Source organism: Equus asinus, chromosome 1 (genome assembly GCF_041296235.1).
Source record: "Equus asinus isolate D_3611 breed Donkey chromosome 1, EquAss-T2T_v2, whole genome shotgun sequence".
Taxonomy (NCBI): Eukaryota; Metazoa; Chordata; class Mammalia; order Perissodactyla; family Equidae; genus Equus; species Equus asinus.
Window position 1 is genome coordinate 200387895 of NC_091790.1, and position 19407 is coordinate 200407301.

Consider the following 19407-nt stretch of genomic DNA (forward strand, 5'->3'; position numbering starts at 1 on the left):
TGGGAAGGAGAACAAGCAGACATAAACGTTAACCCATCCTGGGTCCAATGTTGTTAGTCCAGAATGATTATAGAAAATTGAAGAAAACATCAAACAAACTGAACAAAACTTTCGGGAGGAAAATTCGGAGTGGTGCACTTGGGGAATAAAAGGGATTTTGCCAATATAGGGCCAGGAGAGAAACTGGTCATATTTCAGGACAGCAGGGCCTTGGAAATACAAAAGGAAACAAGTTTAAACAGAGCTGGGCCTTGCAGGAGCCGGGAAGGAAGGAGCCAGGCCCAGTGCAGAATCAGGATGCGCGCAGACGGGCGAGACCAAGGTCTCTAGGAGCAGAGCTCCATAAAATTCACTTAACCTTTTTACTGGATGATTAATTAAAAAGCAGTTAATGAGAGTGATCATTCTGGGCAGTGGGATCCAGCCAGGAAAGAGTGTAATTACCCGAGGCTGGGGCTCCGGCTGTGCCTCCTCTGCCGTGGTGTCTGCTCCCCAGCATTTCCTCCTGGACTTTACAGAAGCTGAATGGAGCTTTCAGAATCTGGGATAGCTGGGACGAGGTAAAAGAGAGCTTCGGAAGGCAGGAAGGAGTAAGCAAAGTGTTTGTTCACAGCAGAAGGTAAAAGGTGGGAAGCCTGCTATTATGGACTGAATGTTTGTGTCCCCCAAAATCCATATGTTGACGCCCTTACCCCCAGTGGGATGGTTTTGGGGGTGGGGCCTTTGGAGGTCATTAGGTTTAGATGAGATCATGGGTGTGGGGCCCCCATGATGGGATTAGAAGATGGACGTCTGCACGCCAGGAAGAGGACCTTCACCAGGAACTGCACTGGCTGTCGCCTTGACCTTGGACTTACAGCCTCCTGAACTGTGAGAAATACATTTCCGTTGTTTAAGCCCCCCAGTGACGGTAATTTGTGACAGCAGCCTGAGCCAACTAAGACGCTGGCCACAATAGGGCTCAATAAAGGCCGTTTGCTTGAATGACTGGCGTCAGTGAGTGAGTGAGTGGAGGAGGATCACGTGCTGGAGGCAGTTCCCACAAGCTGGGAGACCAAATGTGAACATCTCTTCTCACCTCAGTATTTAGTGATGTTGTGCTGGCAGCTTGAAGTCAGCCAAGATGGGAATATTGACACCATGGGACTAGGCACACATTACAAATCAGGGCCTCCTCTCCCCCCAGAGAGCTGGTTGTTTAACATTCATCAGCATGACGCTGGATAATTTAGGTGAAATCCTTGTGGGAACAGAGTTCCCTGGAGTTCTCACATTCAAAGTAAACCTTAATATTTTTTTGTGGTTGTTGTTGTTTCTGTTTTAATTACTAATACACAATGGCACTCTTCAATTATCTTTTATTACCCATCCAGAGTGATTCAGCATTTGTGGACTCTCCTGGCAAACTACCCATCATTTAAAGCATTGTTTCTATGGGGAAATCTTTCCAAGTTGCAAGCTACTGACTTTAAAATAAACTTTTGGAAAAGAGCTCATTTGTGAGTTGTGGACTTTCGATTCTGGATCCTCATGGGGAAGTTAGAGAACAAAAAGAATCATGTTGATTTTTAAAATATAGGTTTCAGAATATATCCTAAGTGAAAAGGCGAAAGGAATAGAATTATTGAAATTGGAGGAGCAATTTAATAACGGGGTGAGTGCCAGCTGTTTCTTTTTCTACTACACACATCAGGGATTTGGTTAGACAAACAGAAGAATATCTTTATGAGATTATTCTGGGATGGATGGTTTGTGGATTTTATTCCAAACATTTACAAACTTCTTTTCCTTGATCAGAGGTAATTTACATATGATCCCCTTTGAGGACCAAGAAATGGTTAAGACAAGACTCCTTGTCTGCTTCAAGGTTCCTGTCACCTTTATGACTCTAAGTCAGCAGATGGCCTAATATATTTCAAAATTTTGAGAAACATGATATAATTCAAGAAATCTCTTTCATAATGCATCTTAGAATAACTAGACCCAAAATTTATCGTTTTTCTATCCAAAAAATGAATGTCATAAAACTTAAGCTATCTCGTATTCGTATAAAAACCATAAACCAAGCATTCAAAATCAATGCCTTTTGGTTATTTAATGAGGAGAAAGATGTTATTTGGGCCTTGTTAAATTAGTGTTATTTTAGGTATTCATTCAGAAGGGATGACAGATTACTTTCGTAAATGATATTGTAGTGCCCCGATTTGGCATTTCCTTAAAATGGTCTGTAACAATGAAATGACAGCTGTAAATCTGCCGCTTCGAACCTTAAATGGTTCACAGAGCCCCCAGGCCCTGGTTCAACGCTTGGTTTATGACCGTGGTTTCAGAATAACACTTTTAAGCACGGTATATCCCTTCCTCCAAAACTGGCATAATAGCCATAAGCTTTTTAACGATAAGTCTAAAATACACCAAAAGTATTCTCTGTGGCATACTTTTGGTTTGTTTATCTAAAATCCTTAGCTTTCCGAATTTCCATTCATGATCTGCCTTGAATGATCGTCACCAGCTTAGCTGAGAAACGAGTAACGTCTGCCCCCAGCAGGACCATTCAGCTACCTGCCCCACCAGGGATGCCGTCCTGCCTCAGCTTCAGCTCCGAAGATCTCAAATTTGTGTGTGCAGAAGCATCACCTGGGGAGCCTGTTATATTCTGGGATTCTAAAGACCTTCTGAGTCAGACCCTCCAACTAAATTCTGGGGCTGGACCTGGGGACGAGCATTTTAATAGGCTCCCAGGCAAGTGTCCTGAGAACTGTGGTCAGGGACTGAGTTCCGCCCACTCTCTGGGAGTGGGTAACTCGAGAGAGCCTGGCGCAAGGAAGCCCAGGTCCTGTGGCCTCCATGGCTTTACCTGCTTCCTCAGCCTCTGCTGCCCAGAGCCCTCCCTACGTCCTTCGCTCCTCAATCTTGAGTTTCAGGTGCCTGATCGCTTATCTCTTCAGCCCTGTTTGCTCCCCTCTGGCTTGTTGGAACCCTCCGGCTTTGATCTCTAGCCTTCCTCCCCAGCTCCAGGCCCCCGGTCTACCTCTTCTCTCCTGCAGGACCCAAACCTGGTAGAACCTCTCTGTTGGCAGAGTGAACCCCTGGTGTGTTGGCCCCAGGTGGCCTGCCCTGTTGCTGTTCCCCACTCACCTCCACCATCTGTTAGACACCTTCACAGCAGCCCGTCCTAGGACTGTCCCACTAGGTTCTCTACTGCTGAGGCCCAGGATTATCTCTGTCTCTTTCACTGTTTTCCCAAGACCCAGCCTGAAATGTAGTGGGAGCCAAGTGAGTCTTGCATGAACGACTGATATTGTAAAAGGAGCGGATGAATTTCACCGAGGGGGCGCGATGCCTCAGATTGCAGACTCTCCCCTCCAAGTGCTTTCTTATGCTGCTCCCTCAGCTAGAAGGCTGCTCTTCTTCTCCACCTGTACAGAGCCACCCACCTCTGGCTCCTTGGGACACGGCTTCCATGTCTTTTTCCCCAGGAAGCATACCTGGGGCCCTGGAGACAGGGCTGGTGCCCCTGCTATTCCAGGTTCCTCTCCGCATATACCTGATCTTGTACTTACCACACTGCCTTCTAACAATGGCTGTTCTAAATCCTCCTCTTGATCAGGAGCTTCTTGAGAGCAAGGATTGAAACCAGCATAGTGCCTGGCACAGAACTGGTGGCAATAGGCGTTCGTTCAAAGAGTAGAAAAGCTGACTCAGGATCTCCAGGGAGTGAGCTGGGGGTTCTGATCACACAGCCTGCAGCACAAACCACCATGACTCCCACCATCTTGGACTCAAACTGCTGATGCGTCTCCTCCCACACCAGCTGCTGGACAGAAGGCCCTTCAAGGGCAGGGACTCGTTTTATGCATCTGACATGTTTCCCAATGAGGATACTTTTGACATTTTGAGCAGGACAATACTTCATTGTGCAAGCCGGTCCCACACGTTGCAGGACACTCAGCAGTCCTACCCCTGCCCACTAAATGCCAATAGTACCCGCCATCCTTTGGACAACACCTCCCCATACACACACACACACATTAGCACAAGTCCTTGGGCTGGGAGGGCCGGGAAGAGAATAGAACTGCCCGCACATGAGAGCCCGGAGTTCCCTGACCTCTCCACCAGCGCTCAGTGAGAAGCAGACTATGGCGGGCTCTGTACTGGTGTCAGGGTGACTTCCCACAGTACTGTGTGTGTGATGGTGTGACGGAGGTGGTAGGAGGTGGCAGCTGTGGCCCTCAAAAGGAAATGGTAATCTGTGTTTGTAATATAATCCTTACTGAACACTTATCATATATTCCAGGGACTAAGCTAAGTGTTTTATGTGAGTTATTTAATCCTCACAACAACCTACAAGGCCTCATTTTTCAGAGAGGGAAACTGAGGCTTGGAGAGTTTCAGGCCACGACCACGCTAACACGGCTGGTTAACGGCAAGGCCGAGACTCACCCCGACGTCTCTGACTCCAGACCCTGAATCACGATACTGGGCTGCTCGTGCCGGACTTCTTTAACCAGAACCAACCTCCAAACTCCCAGAGGAAAGAATCCTTTTAAAATTCGTCCTCTCCTTTAATGATAATGGAGAGCAGTGTTTCCCAAAATATAGTCGGCGTAGCGTTAATTCAGTGGGATGTCAAGTCTCGTGAGAAGAATGGGTTCCATGGGCAAAGAAGTTTGAGAAATGCTTTCAGACGGGCACACGCAGAGGGTGATGAAGCAGTCACCAATCCTGGAACCAACCGAACAAAGCTTCACAGGGGGCCTCAGCCTTCCACGGCGAGGCAGGGTTGGTTTTAGGACACTGGGAGCAAACAACGGGAAAACCACAGCGGGAGCTTCTCTGCCAGGAAATGATTACAAACCAATTAGCACTGATTAGGCTTCAGGAAAAGACTGATGAAGGGTTAGTGACCTTTCTTCTCATTTCTTAACAATAGTGATAACAATAATAGGTATTATTTATTATGTGCTAATTACTTCTAATTATCTTTTGTAATTCTGACTATTATTATCTCCCTTTCACATATAAAACACTGAGACCTAGAGAAGCTGGTTAAGCAACTTCCCCTCAGGCCACATCGCTAATTAATGGCAGCACCGAATTTGAACTCACTTCTCTCTAAGTTCACATCTCATGATTTTAAACACTGTCCCCACAGCCTCCCAGGACTTAGCCAGGGTTTTGTCAGTGGGCTTTCCTGGGTGAGTGTCCAAAGCAAAAATAATCTCAAAGAGGATGCCCACGAGCTCCTTGCATTGGTTGCTTATATTATAACACTGCCTTAGTTTTCAGTGTATCTTTTCAGCCTTAATTAATTATTTGGTCTAAGTACTAAACATGAAGTTTTTTTCTGGTCCAATTTATGTTTCTTAATTTTACTATTATATTTTAAGTGCATAGATCACTATACTGTTACATGTTCTTTTAAATTTTTTTGATAGAGTATTCATATTGATGAAGTAATGTTCATCTCCAGAGAAGTTTACTGGGCCTGATCGCCTTCCTGGAGAAGAGTGTACCTTCCGTTAACTGCCTTAGAGGCCACTATCACCCGAACAGTCTGCCCAAGTTTCAATTGTTGGTGGTATCAGCGTCAGATGTCTCTTCATTTTTCAATTTTCTCTTTCCTTTTCTTTTCAACAGATGTTGGTGCATATTTCGAAGAGGGCATGTGGCTACGGTATAACTTCCAGGCATCTGGGATCAGTGCCAAAGAATCGGGCAGCAGATCGGAGAACTCCCCTGATCAGCAGAACTCCCCCCAAGACCTGGCCCACGAGGAGATCCGTTTCAGCTTCAGTACCACCAAGGCGCCTTGCATTCTCCTCTATGTCAGTTCTCTCACCACCGACTTCTTGGCAGTTCTCGTCAAACCCACCGGTAAGGACAAGGATATCTAGCCTTCTGCCATTTACTGCTGGGTGGACAGAATGTTCTAGGAAGAGTCTGGATTGTTTTGGCCTTGTCTTTTATTCCCCACAGGACATTGAGCAAGTCATCTGATATCTTTGAACCTCCTTTCTCTATGTGAGAGCCAGGAAAGCAACTTGTCAGTTGAGTGCTTTATGGCAATGTGTTATAGCAGAAATGTCGCAAAGGCATGTCAACTTCTCCACAAGAAACATATTACATGAATATGAGATGGTTTCATATGCATGATAATGATTTTTTGTTCCTATCAAATAAATACATTCACTACTGTACTAAACAGAGATGAGCTTTGAAGTAGTAAAATTAATTTAATATAAATAAATCAATAAATTATCCTGATTTATGGTAATATATCCCTAGGTTCATAGAGAACATAGGAACTTTCAATAGAAACAGAAAATCAGAGATGTTTTCATTCCTAAATCCTCTCATAATTTTACATTCATAAGCTATATCGCCGGCATAAGCGTTGCTTAAAGCAGGGGTGTATTTAGACTTGTGACATCTGGGACCATTTTGATCTCCAAATATGCATTGAGCCAGAGAGGCTCAGACGGTGCCACAAAGGAGGCATCCTGGTGACAGTATACAGATGGGCTGGGGACCTTAGAGAGAAGTCTAAGCAGTTCTGAGGTCTGTACACGTGCCAAGCATGGAGGGGTCTATTTCTTCTCTGAAAACTTGAGTTCTAAGACACTTAAGGTTTTAAGAAGACCGCTTTTTTACAATTAAAAACATTTTAGGTATATCAAGGAGCAAATCTCTCTCATTCATTTCCCAGAGAGGTTGTATAGGCTAAAAATGTGGAAGCCGCCTCTCTCATTGCCCTATCTTCTTGCTCTTCCGTGATTATTCCAGTGATGTAGCATCTTAAAGATCAAGATTTTCTTCTACGAGAGCCAAAAATTATTACCATTAGCTCAGTCAGTTTTGAAAAATAGTAAATGCTTAAACTTCTTCTCTGGGCAACACACTGCTGGTTAGAAAGATGGGGGGAAAATCTTCCCTAGGATTTTCCCTTTCAGAAATTATTCCTAAAGAAATAAGCCAAAAATCAGACAAAAGTTCACCACGAAGATGTTCATCATAGTGTTATTTATGAAAATAAGAAGTAGGAAGAGCCTAGAAGTTCAACTTCAGTAAAATGGTTAGTAAAAGAGGGAGTCAACATTTTATGGAATAGTATGTGTCCATTAAGAATAATATTTATGAAGAGTAATGGAGAAAAGAGTATGGAGAAAAAGCTTTATGTAATCTAATGTAAAACCACAAAAAAAAAAAATCAAGATACAGCCTTGCCTGTCCAATATCAGCTTATCTCTGTAAAAGGTATGGATAGAAAAGAAAAAGTAATGTGAGCACAAAATGTCTCTGGATTGTTGATTTGCTTCTCCTAAGTAATACACTTCTACACAGTCAAATTCTCACAATGAGCGGGTGTCACTGTTCTATCAGAAAAGATAATAAGTAAAAGCAGTCAGTGAGGAAGCAAAAGAAAAAAGAACATAACCCCTGCTTTCCAGTAGTTCACGAGTTAAGTTTATTTCTCCTGGATCAGGTTAAATAGATTTTTAATCCATTGATGTTCTCCACCCACATGTCCCAGCCTCTCAGTGTGAGAGAGGATGGTCTCATGCTGAGCTTGTCAAGAGTTTAATGAACATGACCCAATAGATGCGGTATTGTCTACTCCTCAAGTCATTGCCACACAAAAATTTAGTCCCCATCTGTATTCAGTAACTCACATGCCCGCAGACTACACCCACCCCTGCAAGCACTCATGCTTGTGTTTCTGGGCGTGTGTTGTGTGCAAGGGTTTCGATTAATCAATTCCGTATGAACGGCTACCATTGAATGATGCCTGAAGCTGTGCATGTGTTTCACATGCGTTAATTCCTATGAACACGCAACTCTGTGACATAGATACCATCCTTAGCCCCTTTCTAAAGATGACAAAACTGGAGTGCAGAGAGGTTAAAAAGTTAAGTGACTTGCACTTCAGGTGGCGATGGCAAAACCAGGGTTTCTAAACCCAGATGTCTGATTCCAGGCTCAGAGTTCTCGACCGCTCTCCGTACCGCAGAGATCTCTAAAACACTCTGAGTGCATTTGGAAAGCATGGCCAGTCGGTTTCTGTCTAATTATTGCAAGACCATCCTCAAACTGCTGATGAGAATTTGGCTTTTTCACACTTGAAATATTGCACTTTTTATGAATTGAGATTTAAAGTTAGAAAAATTTGAAGAATTAATTCAGGAAAAAATCAATAAGGACTATGCTAAAATATCAGGGGAAAAAAGAAACCATCAAAAGTCTTAACTAAATGCCAAGGCATCTTTCTCACTAACATGTTGGAAGCGGGGTTGTCCTCAGTTCCCCACAACCAGCCCCGTCCCCTTGTTCTGACAATGCTGCCCCCTCTCAGACACCTGAATTCACAAGCCTGGTGCCATTCATAAGTGCTCCCTTCTTCCCCCTCTTGTGGGCCATCCAGGCAAACCAGTCCTGTGGATTCTATTCTCATCCTGTCCTTCAAGGGCAACCCTTGCTTTCTTTCCCCGCTCTACTGTCCTGGCAAATGTCTTCTCATTCAGTGCTTCCTGACATTGCTCATGTCACGGCACACATAGGAAATTATTATATTATATTTGCATGCACCTGGGTAAATGGATGAGGTTGTGTTCGGGAGGCCTCAGCTGCCTCTGCTGGGGTCTGAGGGGATCCGTGCCCCTGGCACCCCGTTCCCCCTTCCTGAGACGGCAGGGCGCCTTGGCACGGCTGCTGGGAAGCTCTGTCGCAACCCATCTCTCTGCCTCCAGTCACTCCACCTTAACCTTAGTGCCACTGCCAGGGTAGGTCTTCATTTATACACAATATCCCTTGTCAGACAATCAGTAGTGCCCCCTCCCCAGTAACAGCAGGAGAAATCCCGAATCCTGCAACGTTCCGATCCAGACCCACCAGCCTCATGGGCAAGAGCTCAGAGGGTAGAACCAGAATGTCCGGGTTTGAATTCTGCTTCTGTATTTGCGGGTTGTGTGATCTGGGGCAATCAGTTAGCCGTTCCGTGCCTCAGTTTCCTCATCTGTAAAATAATGTCTCCCTCTTAGGGGTTTTGTGAAAATCAAATGAGTTAATTAAGTGTAAAGCAGTACACCATATATACATGTATATAAATATATATACACACACAGAGACAACGTATAGGTGTAAGTGGTTCTTCTTATCCAGAGTCCACTGATTTAATCTACATTTGGCCACGTATTCAGCGCCACGTAGCCCTACTCTTCATTTTCGAGGAATTCCTTATTCCGCAAATGCTCCCTGCGCATCCGTGTTCCTGCCCGCTGTGTCCCCTACCCGGAAACCTCCATCTTCCTCTCTGGCCTCCTACCCGCCTTTCATTCTAGACCCAGGTCGAGTCTCGCCTCCTTTCTGTGACTTCTTACTTTAAACTCCTGTTACACTGATTTTCAGTGTCATTTGTTTGGCACTTAGTGCAGTGTATTGTTAGCTGTCTCTGTTACAAATATGCCCCGTCTTCCCAGCGAGATGGCAAGCTCCCGGCAGCAATAGGTGCTCCGTAAGTGTTTGCTGATGATAACGATGATGACCAGGAGAGAATAAATCTGTTAAGCACATTATTTGCTGCAGCCAATAAAAGAGCTGTCCCTTATAACTGCTTTAATTCACTTGGGAGATGAACAGGAGACGCAAGACGTGAAGTATCTCTCCATTTTAATAATATTTTATTTTAATGGACAAATATTAATATTCTCCCTACCATCATTTAGCGGTGCTCTTGTGCTATTATTTGGAAGGAATAAATACATCATTTAAATTTTATTATTCAAGAATATCACCATTACTGTTTATGGATATTCACTATACATAAATTTAAAGTTCCAACTTATCTTTTTTTCTCAGAGCAAATCATTTCTGTTGCCATTAAGTGAAGCAGTTATAGAAATTTTAAATCATATTTACAAAGTCCAAGAAAGCCAGAAAAGAGAAAATATAATGAAAACAACTGGATACTGATTTTAATGAGCTGGGGAACATAAAGGGACCGATGACAGAGACAGTAGAAAGGAAAATGTCCGGTGTTTTGCATAATTACCAGTTCCTCTGACCTCTAGCCCTCAAACGCAGAGCCCTCTCTTGCTTCTCTCTTTCCCCAGATCCAGGCACAACCTGGCTCAAACTGGGGCTCGGGGATGGTGTATTAGAGGTGGACTCCACGCTTACAGCCAGCCAGACAGCCCACTCTCAGACCTGGAAATTGGGTTCAACAGTGCTTTGTGTGGCACTAAATAAATGTGTTCTAAAGAAATGAATACGCAAATGATGAATGAATACGGCTATCTATTTAAGAAACTTGGCTGCAATTATACAAAGTCAGAACACCAGAAATAAAGTGGAGAATAAAAACTGAAGGCAATCAACCTGCTTTTTCTCCATGTAATTCAAACAACTATCTAGTCATTTCCTTTACTCCCAAACAGTAGGTTATTTTTAATGCTATTAGGATAAAGGAAAAAAATAGGGTAAAACACTGAGGAGTAGGGAGAGATGCAGCTCAGGAAAAGGGAGCAGCATATTCAAAGGTCCTGAGGTAGGGAGGAGCATTGTATTTTCTAGGCATAAGAGAAGTCCAAGGTAACTTGAATGTAAAAAGTGAGAGGATAAATGGCATGATTTGAAAATAAAGTAACAGACAGAACTCAGCTCAGAGAGGACATGATAAGCCGTGTTAAGAATGTATGTGTCTTAGGAGCAATTGCAAGGCTTTGAAGAGTTTAAGTGAACTAGTGACATAATGAATTATGCGTTTTGAAAAGATTTCTCTGCAGAGAAAACATGGGGAAGAAAAAAGCACAAAAGCAGGGATACCATCATTCATTCATTCAACAAATATTTATTCAACACCTACTAAGTATCAGGCATTATTCCAGTCATAAAGCATATAAACAAAAGCTCTCATGGAGCTTACATTTGAGTGACAGAAGACAGACAATAAGCAAATTAAATACAATATGTAGTGTGTTGTATGGTAAGAACTATCATCAGGAAAATAAAGCAGAAAAAGGAGGGCCTGGCCCAGGGAAAGGAGTGGGTAAATTCTGGTTTTAATGAGGAAGTTACAGAAATAATCACTAGAAAACTGTACTTGAGCAAAAACCTAAAGAGGGGGAGGGGTCAGCCATTCAGATGGTCAGGGAATGAGCATCCTAGACAGAAGAACCAGAAAGTGCAAAGGCCCTGAGGCAGAAATGTGCTGACTTCTGGGGAAATAGAAAGGAGGCCAGTGTGGACTCGTGAGATGTGAGCAAGGAGGAGAGTAATAAGAGATTGTGTCAGAGATGATAGAGGAAGAACATATAGGGCTGGTGAGCCACTGTGAAGACTTTGATTTTTGCTCTGAGTGAGATAGGAAGCCATTGGACAATTTGAGCAGAGGCCCATTCTGACTGCCAGGTGGAGAGGGGACTGAGCATGTGAGGGCCAGAGGCCGGGCTGGGGTGGAGGAAGGAGAGGGAAGGGCAGAAGCAAAGAGGTTAGGATGGAGGCTTGTACGAGAATCCAGGCGAAGGATGACGGTGGCTTGGTCCAGGGGGTAGAAATGGAGGTGATGAAAAGCAGCATGATTCAGGATGTGTTTTGATGACAGAGCTGAGAAGATTTGCTGACAGAGCGTATGTGTTAACACAGGAGGGAGAGCGGAGTCAGGGCTGTCGGCAGGAATAACTGGAAGCGTGAAGTGGCCATTAACTGAAATGTGGAAAATTGCGACAGAACACTTTTTTGGGGGAAAGATCAAGAGTTTGGTTTTGCATATGTTGTGTTTGAGATGCCAATAAGACATCTCCTCTAATGCGATTAGTAATGGGAAGAGCAGAGAGAGACGAGACTCACCTGAAAGTGAAATGAAGTCGAGAGTGGTCCCTTTTAAAGGAGAGCCCAATTCAGGCCAGGTGATCCAGGCCAAAGCCGCTGCAGGGGAGGCGCAGGTGGTGGTTGTCGGGGCACTGATGCCGGGCGGCCAGCACAAAGCACCAGGACGGGCGGGGGGCTCTGCACGGCGCTGCATCATCCCGGAGAGTCGGCTCTTGGGGGATTCACACCAGGGGATTCCACGTGCCAGTGGAGGCCCTGTGGCCACGGGAATGGAGAAGAGTGGGTGAATTAGACACATTTACGCAGTGAAAATCAACCATGCTTGGTTGAAATGCCGTAAGCAAAGGAGCCTGGAATAAAATCCCAGGGTGAAACTCAGCCATAGCGAAGCCGCATCACATTCGTTCAAAAAGCCGAAGTAGGAGATGCAATTAATTCTTGATGGTCCTAATGAATGTTTCTTTCAATTCCAGGAACATAATGCAATGTTTTAAATGGCGTATATAATGCTGGAATACCTAAATAAGGAAGGGCAGCATTTAGAAACTCTTGCATTTGTTTCTGTATATATAAGGGCATGAGAACTATCTGGAAGGAGATCCTGTCAAATACATCTCTGGATGGTGGGGTTTCCAGTGACTTTCTCTCATTTTTTCCTCTCTGTTTGCTTTCTAAGTTTTAATTATCATCTTTTATTTCACGACTTAAAAATCAGAATATCGTTTTCGTTCCTCTGGAAGGAAAATGAAAGAGGCAGCAAAGAATCTATGAGGTGATTTACCTTTGGTCAAACTCCTGCTACATCGCCAGCTCTGTTTTTAAGCTCTGAGACGTCAAAAGCTGTTAACCTGAAGAGTCCAAGTTGAGTAAAAAATGAGATAAAAAATTGATGTCTTTAAAAATCATAAATTAGAAATACAAATTATGTTTGCTGTGCAGATTAATTGGAAGCAGGATCTGGAATGCTATATTAGTCTTTTTGAATGTTGTTTGTCATTGTTGGCAAGAAACAAGAGAGGAAAAAACAAGAATAATTTGTTGAGGCAAAGAGAACTATGACTGAGAGGCAGCGAGGACCCGGGAGCTGGGAGCCCATCTTTTCCTTTGACTTGCTTTCGGGTTGATGCAGGCTGTAACCTAGAATAAAATTCATTGCTTTGTTTTCGTGGTCTCACTGAAGCCATCCAAAATCCCATGTATTTATCTTTTGTAAATTATGTTTATTTTTAATATTGTGTGCTCATGATTCTTTTATATGCCGAATGGCACCCTTTGCTGATGGCATACGACCATTCCTGCATCCCACATTTATTTTTTATCTCCCACAGTATTTTGTGGGGCCTGCAGGCGTCTCCACAGTCCTATATTGTATATGTCCTCATTCTTCCTTCGCAGGCACAATCTTAACTTGGATCATTTATGAAATTTGCTGCTTCAGCTTTGAGCTGATGGTCACTGATGGCTCGTTGTTGGTAGACTGTAAATATGCATGTGCCTGGTGCTGTTAACCCTTCTGGATTAGTGTGCCTCTGAGCCAGTGAATCAGAATTTAGAACAGCAATGGTATTAACGGGCATCAAAGGAGGGCGCAGAGTTTAATGGGGGAGGGGAAGTGACATTAAAATGAAACCTAGAGCAAAGAAATTACTGAGTTTCTTTCCTTTTCCTTATATAGGAAACTTACAGATTCGGTACAACCTGGGTGGCACCAGAGAGCCCTACAATATTGATGTAGACCACAGGAACATGGCCAATGGACAACCCCACAGTGTTAACATCACCCGTCATGAGAAGACCATAATTCTCAAGGTATACATATGAGTACAAGTCAATTGTCTAAGACATAGTATTATAATCTCTATCCTCTATAATACTTGGCCATTGGGTTGGTTTGGTTTGGTTTTGGCATGTGGGACAGGTGAAAGAGATGCTTTCTCCTACAAACTTCTAACTAGTGAAATAGAAAGACGTATAGTTCTTACAGGAAAGACAGTGATGAAACTGATGGTGACAAAATTTCTTAGGGAGCAGGGAGAATAAATGTTAACTTTGTGTTCCCTGCAGCTCTCCTTTTAGGCCACGCATCCATCAGTCTACTGTTTTATCTACTGCGCCATCTTTTTTCTCCATGTTCTCAGATGCTCGAAGCTTACTGTGTTTCCCAGCAAAGGTTATTTTGGTTTATCTGACCTATTTCTTCCACTACTCCAACACAATATGAGTAACCATATTTTTTGTCTCTCTGGATGTTTTGCCTTAACAATTCTTAAAACACAGACCTTCCCAGAATCTCAGACTCCCTTGTAGGTTTTCAGCATCCAAAAGGATGGTTTTATTATGACACTCAAATTTTATTTCAGGTTCATTGATTGTCCCTACCCCCACCACCGATTTTTATGAGGAAGAAACCAGCCCTGGGAGCCACCATGAATAAAACATAACATGAGGAGGTCTCCCTGGGAACTAAGCCAAAAGATCAAGGATGGGAACTGTCACTGCATTCTCTGGAAGCAGTTCCAAATAGATCCCTGTCAGGAGAAAGAACAGCAGGGGGATGCTGTTTTGTCAGTGGAGTATCTTCTGGCAGCAGTTCAGCAGCCTCTCAGACCTCATTCAGATTCGGCCGGTTGATGTGCGAAGTTCAGGTTGCAAAGAAAAGACAGAAGCCCTGTCTCTTTTTGAGCATTAGTGGATGTCAAATTCATAACTTGATATGGAGTTTGCACTTGGTCTTTAACAGTAAATGCTAGAGGGTATTTTAAGGCGAGGTCTTTCCGAGGAAAATGACGGTGTGCAGTTAGAGCTTATTGTGCCGTCAATCAAACGTGGTGTACGTAAGTTTATCTCCTAGGGACGCACAGAGTCCCTAAGCCTAGTGCAGTGCCCGGCACATATTAGGCGCTGCAAATTACTTATTGAGTAAACCAAGCCCATCATTAACCATAACTCAAGGTTTCTTTAGAAAAGCCAGCGAGTCCAGGATTAGTATGGTTTATACCATTACAGGATTAGGATGGTTTATATCATTTGATCAACATTGTGTTTATTAGCTTTTGATTAGAGATATTCTCTTGTTTTAAACCAGGCCATCTGTCACCTCTTTTAAAGTAAGTGACTTATCCTGCCGTTTCACCACTGCAAAATATTAAAAGTTTAAAAAAGCTCAACAATGAGCTTAAAAGACAGCATCATAGAGGAGGCCACTCCAGCCATAGTGTCTTGCAGGGTTAACCCTCACTGTCTCCAGAAAACGCCTTGTTTGTTAGGACTGAGCCCTATGGGTTGTGGAACCACAGGCGAAGATGAGGGTGGGATGAGTGGGAGGGGAGAGTAGAGATGATAGGCTAAATAATTCTGTGTCTGGGTGTATTTCTTGAAATGAGAGTCTGGAGTAAGGGTAGTTAAGAAGGTCTCTCTTCTGGCACGTTCTGCCAACTGGGAATTCTTTAGAACTAACCAGCATCTCTTGAAGAACAAATATCAGCTTGATCAGAGCTGCTATCTGCCAGTGAATTAGAGGCTGCCCCGAGGAAGGGGGGGGGGGGTGGTGGACTATTTTAAGAACTTGGGGCTTTTGAGGCACAGAAAGCCAGAGAAATCCAGATAGAGGAGGAGCCAGAGAACAGCAGAGAATCCAGGGGAGTGAGAGAGGGTTTCGAGGAGAGTCTGGTTCTATTGCTCGGTCGCAAATGACAGAAAACCAATTTGGAACTCATTTGTAGGGAAAATTCCTGGGGTAACTGATGGAATTTAAGAAAGGGAAAACCAACATTTTGGAAGAGAATCCAGGGGACCTGGAGGGTTAAAATGAAGACTAGAATGCCTCTGAGCATTCTTCTCTCTCTGCTTCCTTCCCTCCTCCCTCACTCCCTCCATCATCTCCACTTGACCACCACCCTCTGAGGACTGGATTAATACCTCTCACTGCGGGCTCCATCTTGCATATATCATGAAATACAGACGCTGGAGGGCCGGGCTCACATCTTCCTGGTTTTGCTACCAGAAGCAAGGTCCTTGCTTTTTGGTTCTCCTTTTAAACCCCTAAGGAAGGTCTCTGATTGGCCTGGCTTGGGTCCTGCACTCACCCTTTCGGGAGGAGAGGGGAACAATGACTAATAGCCCCTAATCAAATTCATGATTAGAGTGGGGAATTGGGGAGAATCCTCCAAGAGAACAGGAACACACTTCCAGAAAAAGAAAACATGATGGGTATAAAAACATTGGCTGTTCGGTGCTTTGAGGTAAGGGAAAAGACAGAAGGGAAGCACCCTAAAAGACACTGAAGGAGTTCTGTCATAGGAATCGTCCTTAGGTTATTGGGAAGCCCTGCCCCCGCCCCGCCCCCCTTCTGTCACACAAGCCATGCAATTGCCCTGAGATTTCTGAACGTTTGCAGAAAGCCAGACAACGAGCCCCACTCGAATTTAGTTAGGAAAGACATCATGATCTGGGTGCTCTGGTTTTCTCAGCCCAGCCTCTCCAAACCAGCCTGGATGGAACATGGAGGCAGAGGTGGTACAGGAAGAAAATACATGGCTTCTCCTTATGGAAGCAGTCAGACCCCCTGCCCTGCTTTCTTTCAGGCAGGGAGGGCTTGCAGAGCTGGATGTAATTCCAAGGGTGCCTTTAGAACTCAAAAAAACACGAATTTTTTTCTGGAAGCAATCTACAATTTCATCTTGAGAACCTCTACAACCTCAATGTGTAGAGCGAGATAGAATAAAATGTTAATCGTGATTATTTCCATGCGAAGGGATTATAAATGGTTTAATTTTCTCTACAGTTTTCTGCATTTCTTCATTTTCTATTATAAGCACGTGTTGCATTTTTATGATCAAAGTATGAAACATACATATATCCTCAACCTATTCTGATAGCCCTCAGTTTTAATAAAATATAATGACACAGGTATTTAAATAATTTCAAACTAAAATGTCCTTCTAATCAAAGAACAAAAATAAGGCTAATTCAAAGATGAATTTAAAAATGCTATGGGGGCCACCCAGTGGCATAGTGGTTGGGTTTGTGCACTCTGCTTTGGTGGCCCAGGGTTTGCCTGTTTGAATCCTGGGCATAGACCTACACACCACTCATCAAGCCATGCTGTGGTGGCATCCCACAAGCAAAATAGAGAAAGATTGGTACAGATGTTAGCTCAGCAACAATCTTCCTCAGGCAAAAAGAGGAAGAGTGGCAACAGATGTTAGCTCAGGGCCAATCTTCCTCATCAAAAAAAAATAGTAATAAAAAAATAAAATGCTATGGAATGATGCCTTTGGACTTCAGGTGAAATTTTATCATCCATTTGTACATGTTCAAACATATCATTTAGATGATGTTTATGGTGTTTTCAAAAGCAGGTTTACTTTCCTAGCTGGGTTTGGCTAAAGCTAACATTAAATTAGTTTGCATTCCCTGAGCACACACCGTCTGAAATGGTGCTGAGCACTTGAGGGAAATTGACCTTGGATGAAACATTCGCTGCCAAAAAACAAAGTGCCCAATCTCCACATCGATAATGAAGAACTGACTCTAGGAGTTATCAGACACCAGAGCAGACCAGACCCCGTGACCACTCTCAAGTGACATCATTTATGAAAATTCACAGTTGCACTGGGATGATCACTAAAGGCTTCACGCCAGTCAAAATGTGAAACAAACCCCGGGCAGGCAGAGAGCACCTGAAAAAGTACTATCTGCGATGAAAAATCATGCCAATTAGCATGAATCCAAGGACGGAACACTGCAATGAATCATTTCAAAGTCTTGTGGCACAAATCCTTTCTTCTCACCTTCCCTCCTTCCTGCCCTCCATGGCTTTCTCCTTCTTTCTTCTTTCCTTCCTTTCATCCCAGCGCCACTGCACAAGGGATCCGAGCTGGTTCACAGGCAGCACATACAATGAAATTGAGAGTTAAAGTAAGTCACAAAAAGTAGGGCCCCACGACAAGGGAAAATAGATCGTAATTATCCAGGTCATAAAGCCTCACCCACTTGCATAAATTTGGGCCTGAACTTCTTGGTGGTCAGAAGTACACAACCCATAAGGATAAAATACACCAGTTCCTCTAGAGGATTGAAATTTTTCTTACTCTATCCTTCTTTTTATTTTTTACACCGCGGATTATATTTACTGGCATAGAAAGTGGCCCACAGCCCGGTCCACAGAGGCACTAGCACATGCACAAGAATAGCTCACAGTTGTTAGCAGTCATTGTGTTCTAGGCTCTGTGCTAAGCACGTTACAAAAACTCTCGTTTCGTCCTCACCAGCAGCTGATTAGGTGTGTACCGTTATGATCCCCCTTTTAGAGGTGTAGAAACTACAGCTCAGAAAGTGTGACAGAATTCATCCAAAGTCAGAAAGCAGGAAGTAGCAAAAGCATAGATGAGCCTGGGTCTCTCACGCCTCACAGTTGGCACATGCTCAGAACCACTGCTCATTAGCAGAGAGATGTCCAGGAGGATGGTCACAAAATTTTGAAAGCGGATGCCTCTGGTTGGTCAGAAATTGAGTGAATTATTATTATTATTATAAAATAGTTCAAAAATATGCGAAAGCACAGAGAATGATAAAACATACACCTATGTACCCACATCCAAACATTACCATTTTGGCATTTTGCTGTATTTCTTCAGATTTTTTTTTTTTTAAAAGCAGCAATCATCGAGGCCTTTGTCGTCCGTGTTATACAATAAGCCCTGACAAAGGCAGTGGGCCACTCCTTCAACAGCGTTTCTCTAACAAGTGTGTTTTTCAGCAGGCTGTGTGATATAGCATCTCCTTAAGAAAGTCAAGAATAACTTAAAAGTGCATTTCAGCCCAAACAACTCCACAGAAGTAGGGTGGATTAGGATGACGGGCAGACAAAGGGGCCAAGGGGTTGGGATGACACGGCTTTCTGAGAGTCTGGCCTGCTCCAAGGATGAAACTAGCTCAAAAAATGCAGAAGGGGACAGCCCCGTGGCCGAGCGGTTAAGTTCGCGTGCTCCACTTGGGCGGCCCAGGGTTTCACCAGTTCAGATCCTGGGCGCAGACGTGGCACCGCTTGTCAGTTCACGCTGAGATGACATCCCACGTGCCACAACCAGAGGGACCCACAACTAAAATATACAACTATGAACTGAGGGGATTTGGGGAGAAAAAGCAATAAAAAACAAAAAGATGGGTAACAGTTGTTAGCTCAGACGCCAATCTTTAAAAAAAAATTTTTTTTAATGAATAAACTACATGTTCTTTGAATAACTGTCACATGTTTGAGGATTTTGATGGAAGTTATACAGTAGAGGGTTTAGGGCTCTCTTCTCTGGCACAGAACCTCAGCATCTATATTCTCTAAACTCAGATGAGCAGATGGTAATGATGGATCATTTCCTCTTTCATCTAACCGGAGGGCCCCCCATCTTTGCCAAGAAGAAACTAACAGATTTCCCACAAGCAAAATAAGGACTTTCTTAAAAAATAATTCCAAGTCCTCAGGAACAAATGATGATTAGATCCCCAAATTCTTGTACTACATAGAGCGTGACTTCAATTATTTTCATCAGGAATTTTCAAAACAAGTGTTCAAAAAATCGCTGA

At 43.6% G+C, this 19407-nt stretch overlaps 1 protein-coding gene across 1 annotated transcript in view; it reads left to right on the forward strand.

The window, feature by feature from the left end:
• Positions 1 to 19407, forward strand: part of CNTNAP2 (contactin associated protein 2) — a 1870188-nt gene that overhangs the window by 1709344 nt on the left and 141437 nt on the right. The window contains exons 19-20 of the mRNA XM_014858430.3: positions 5641 to 5877; positions 13502 to 13635. Of these exons, the coding sequence (XP_014713916.1) occupies positions 5641 to 5877; positions 13502 to 13635 (371 nt within the window). The remainder of the gene's footprint in view (positions 1 to 5640; positions 5878 to 13501; positions 13636 to 19407) is intronic.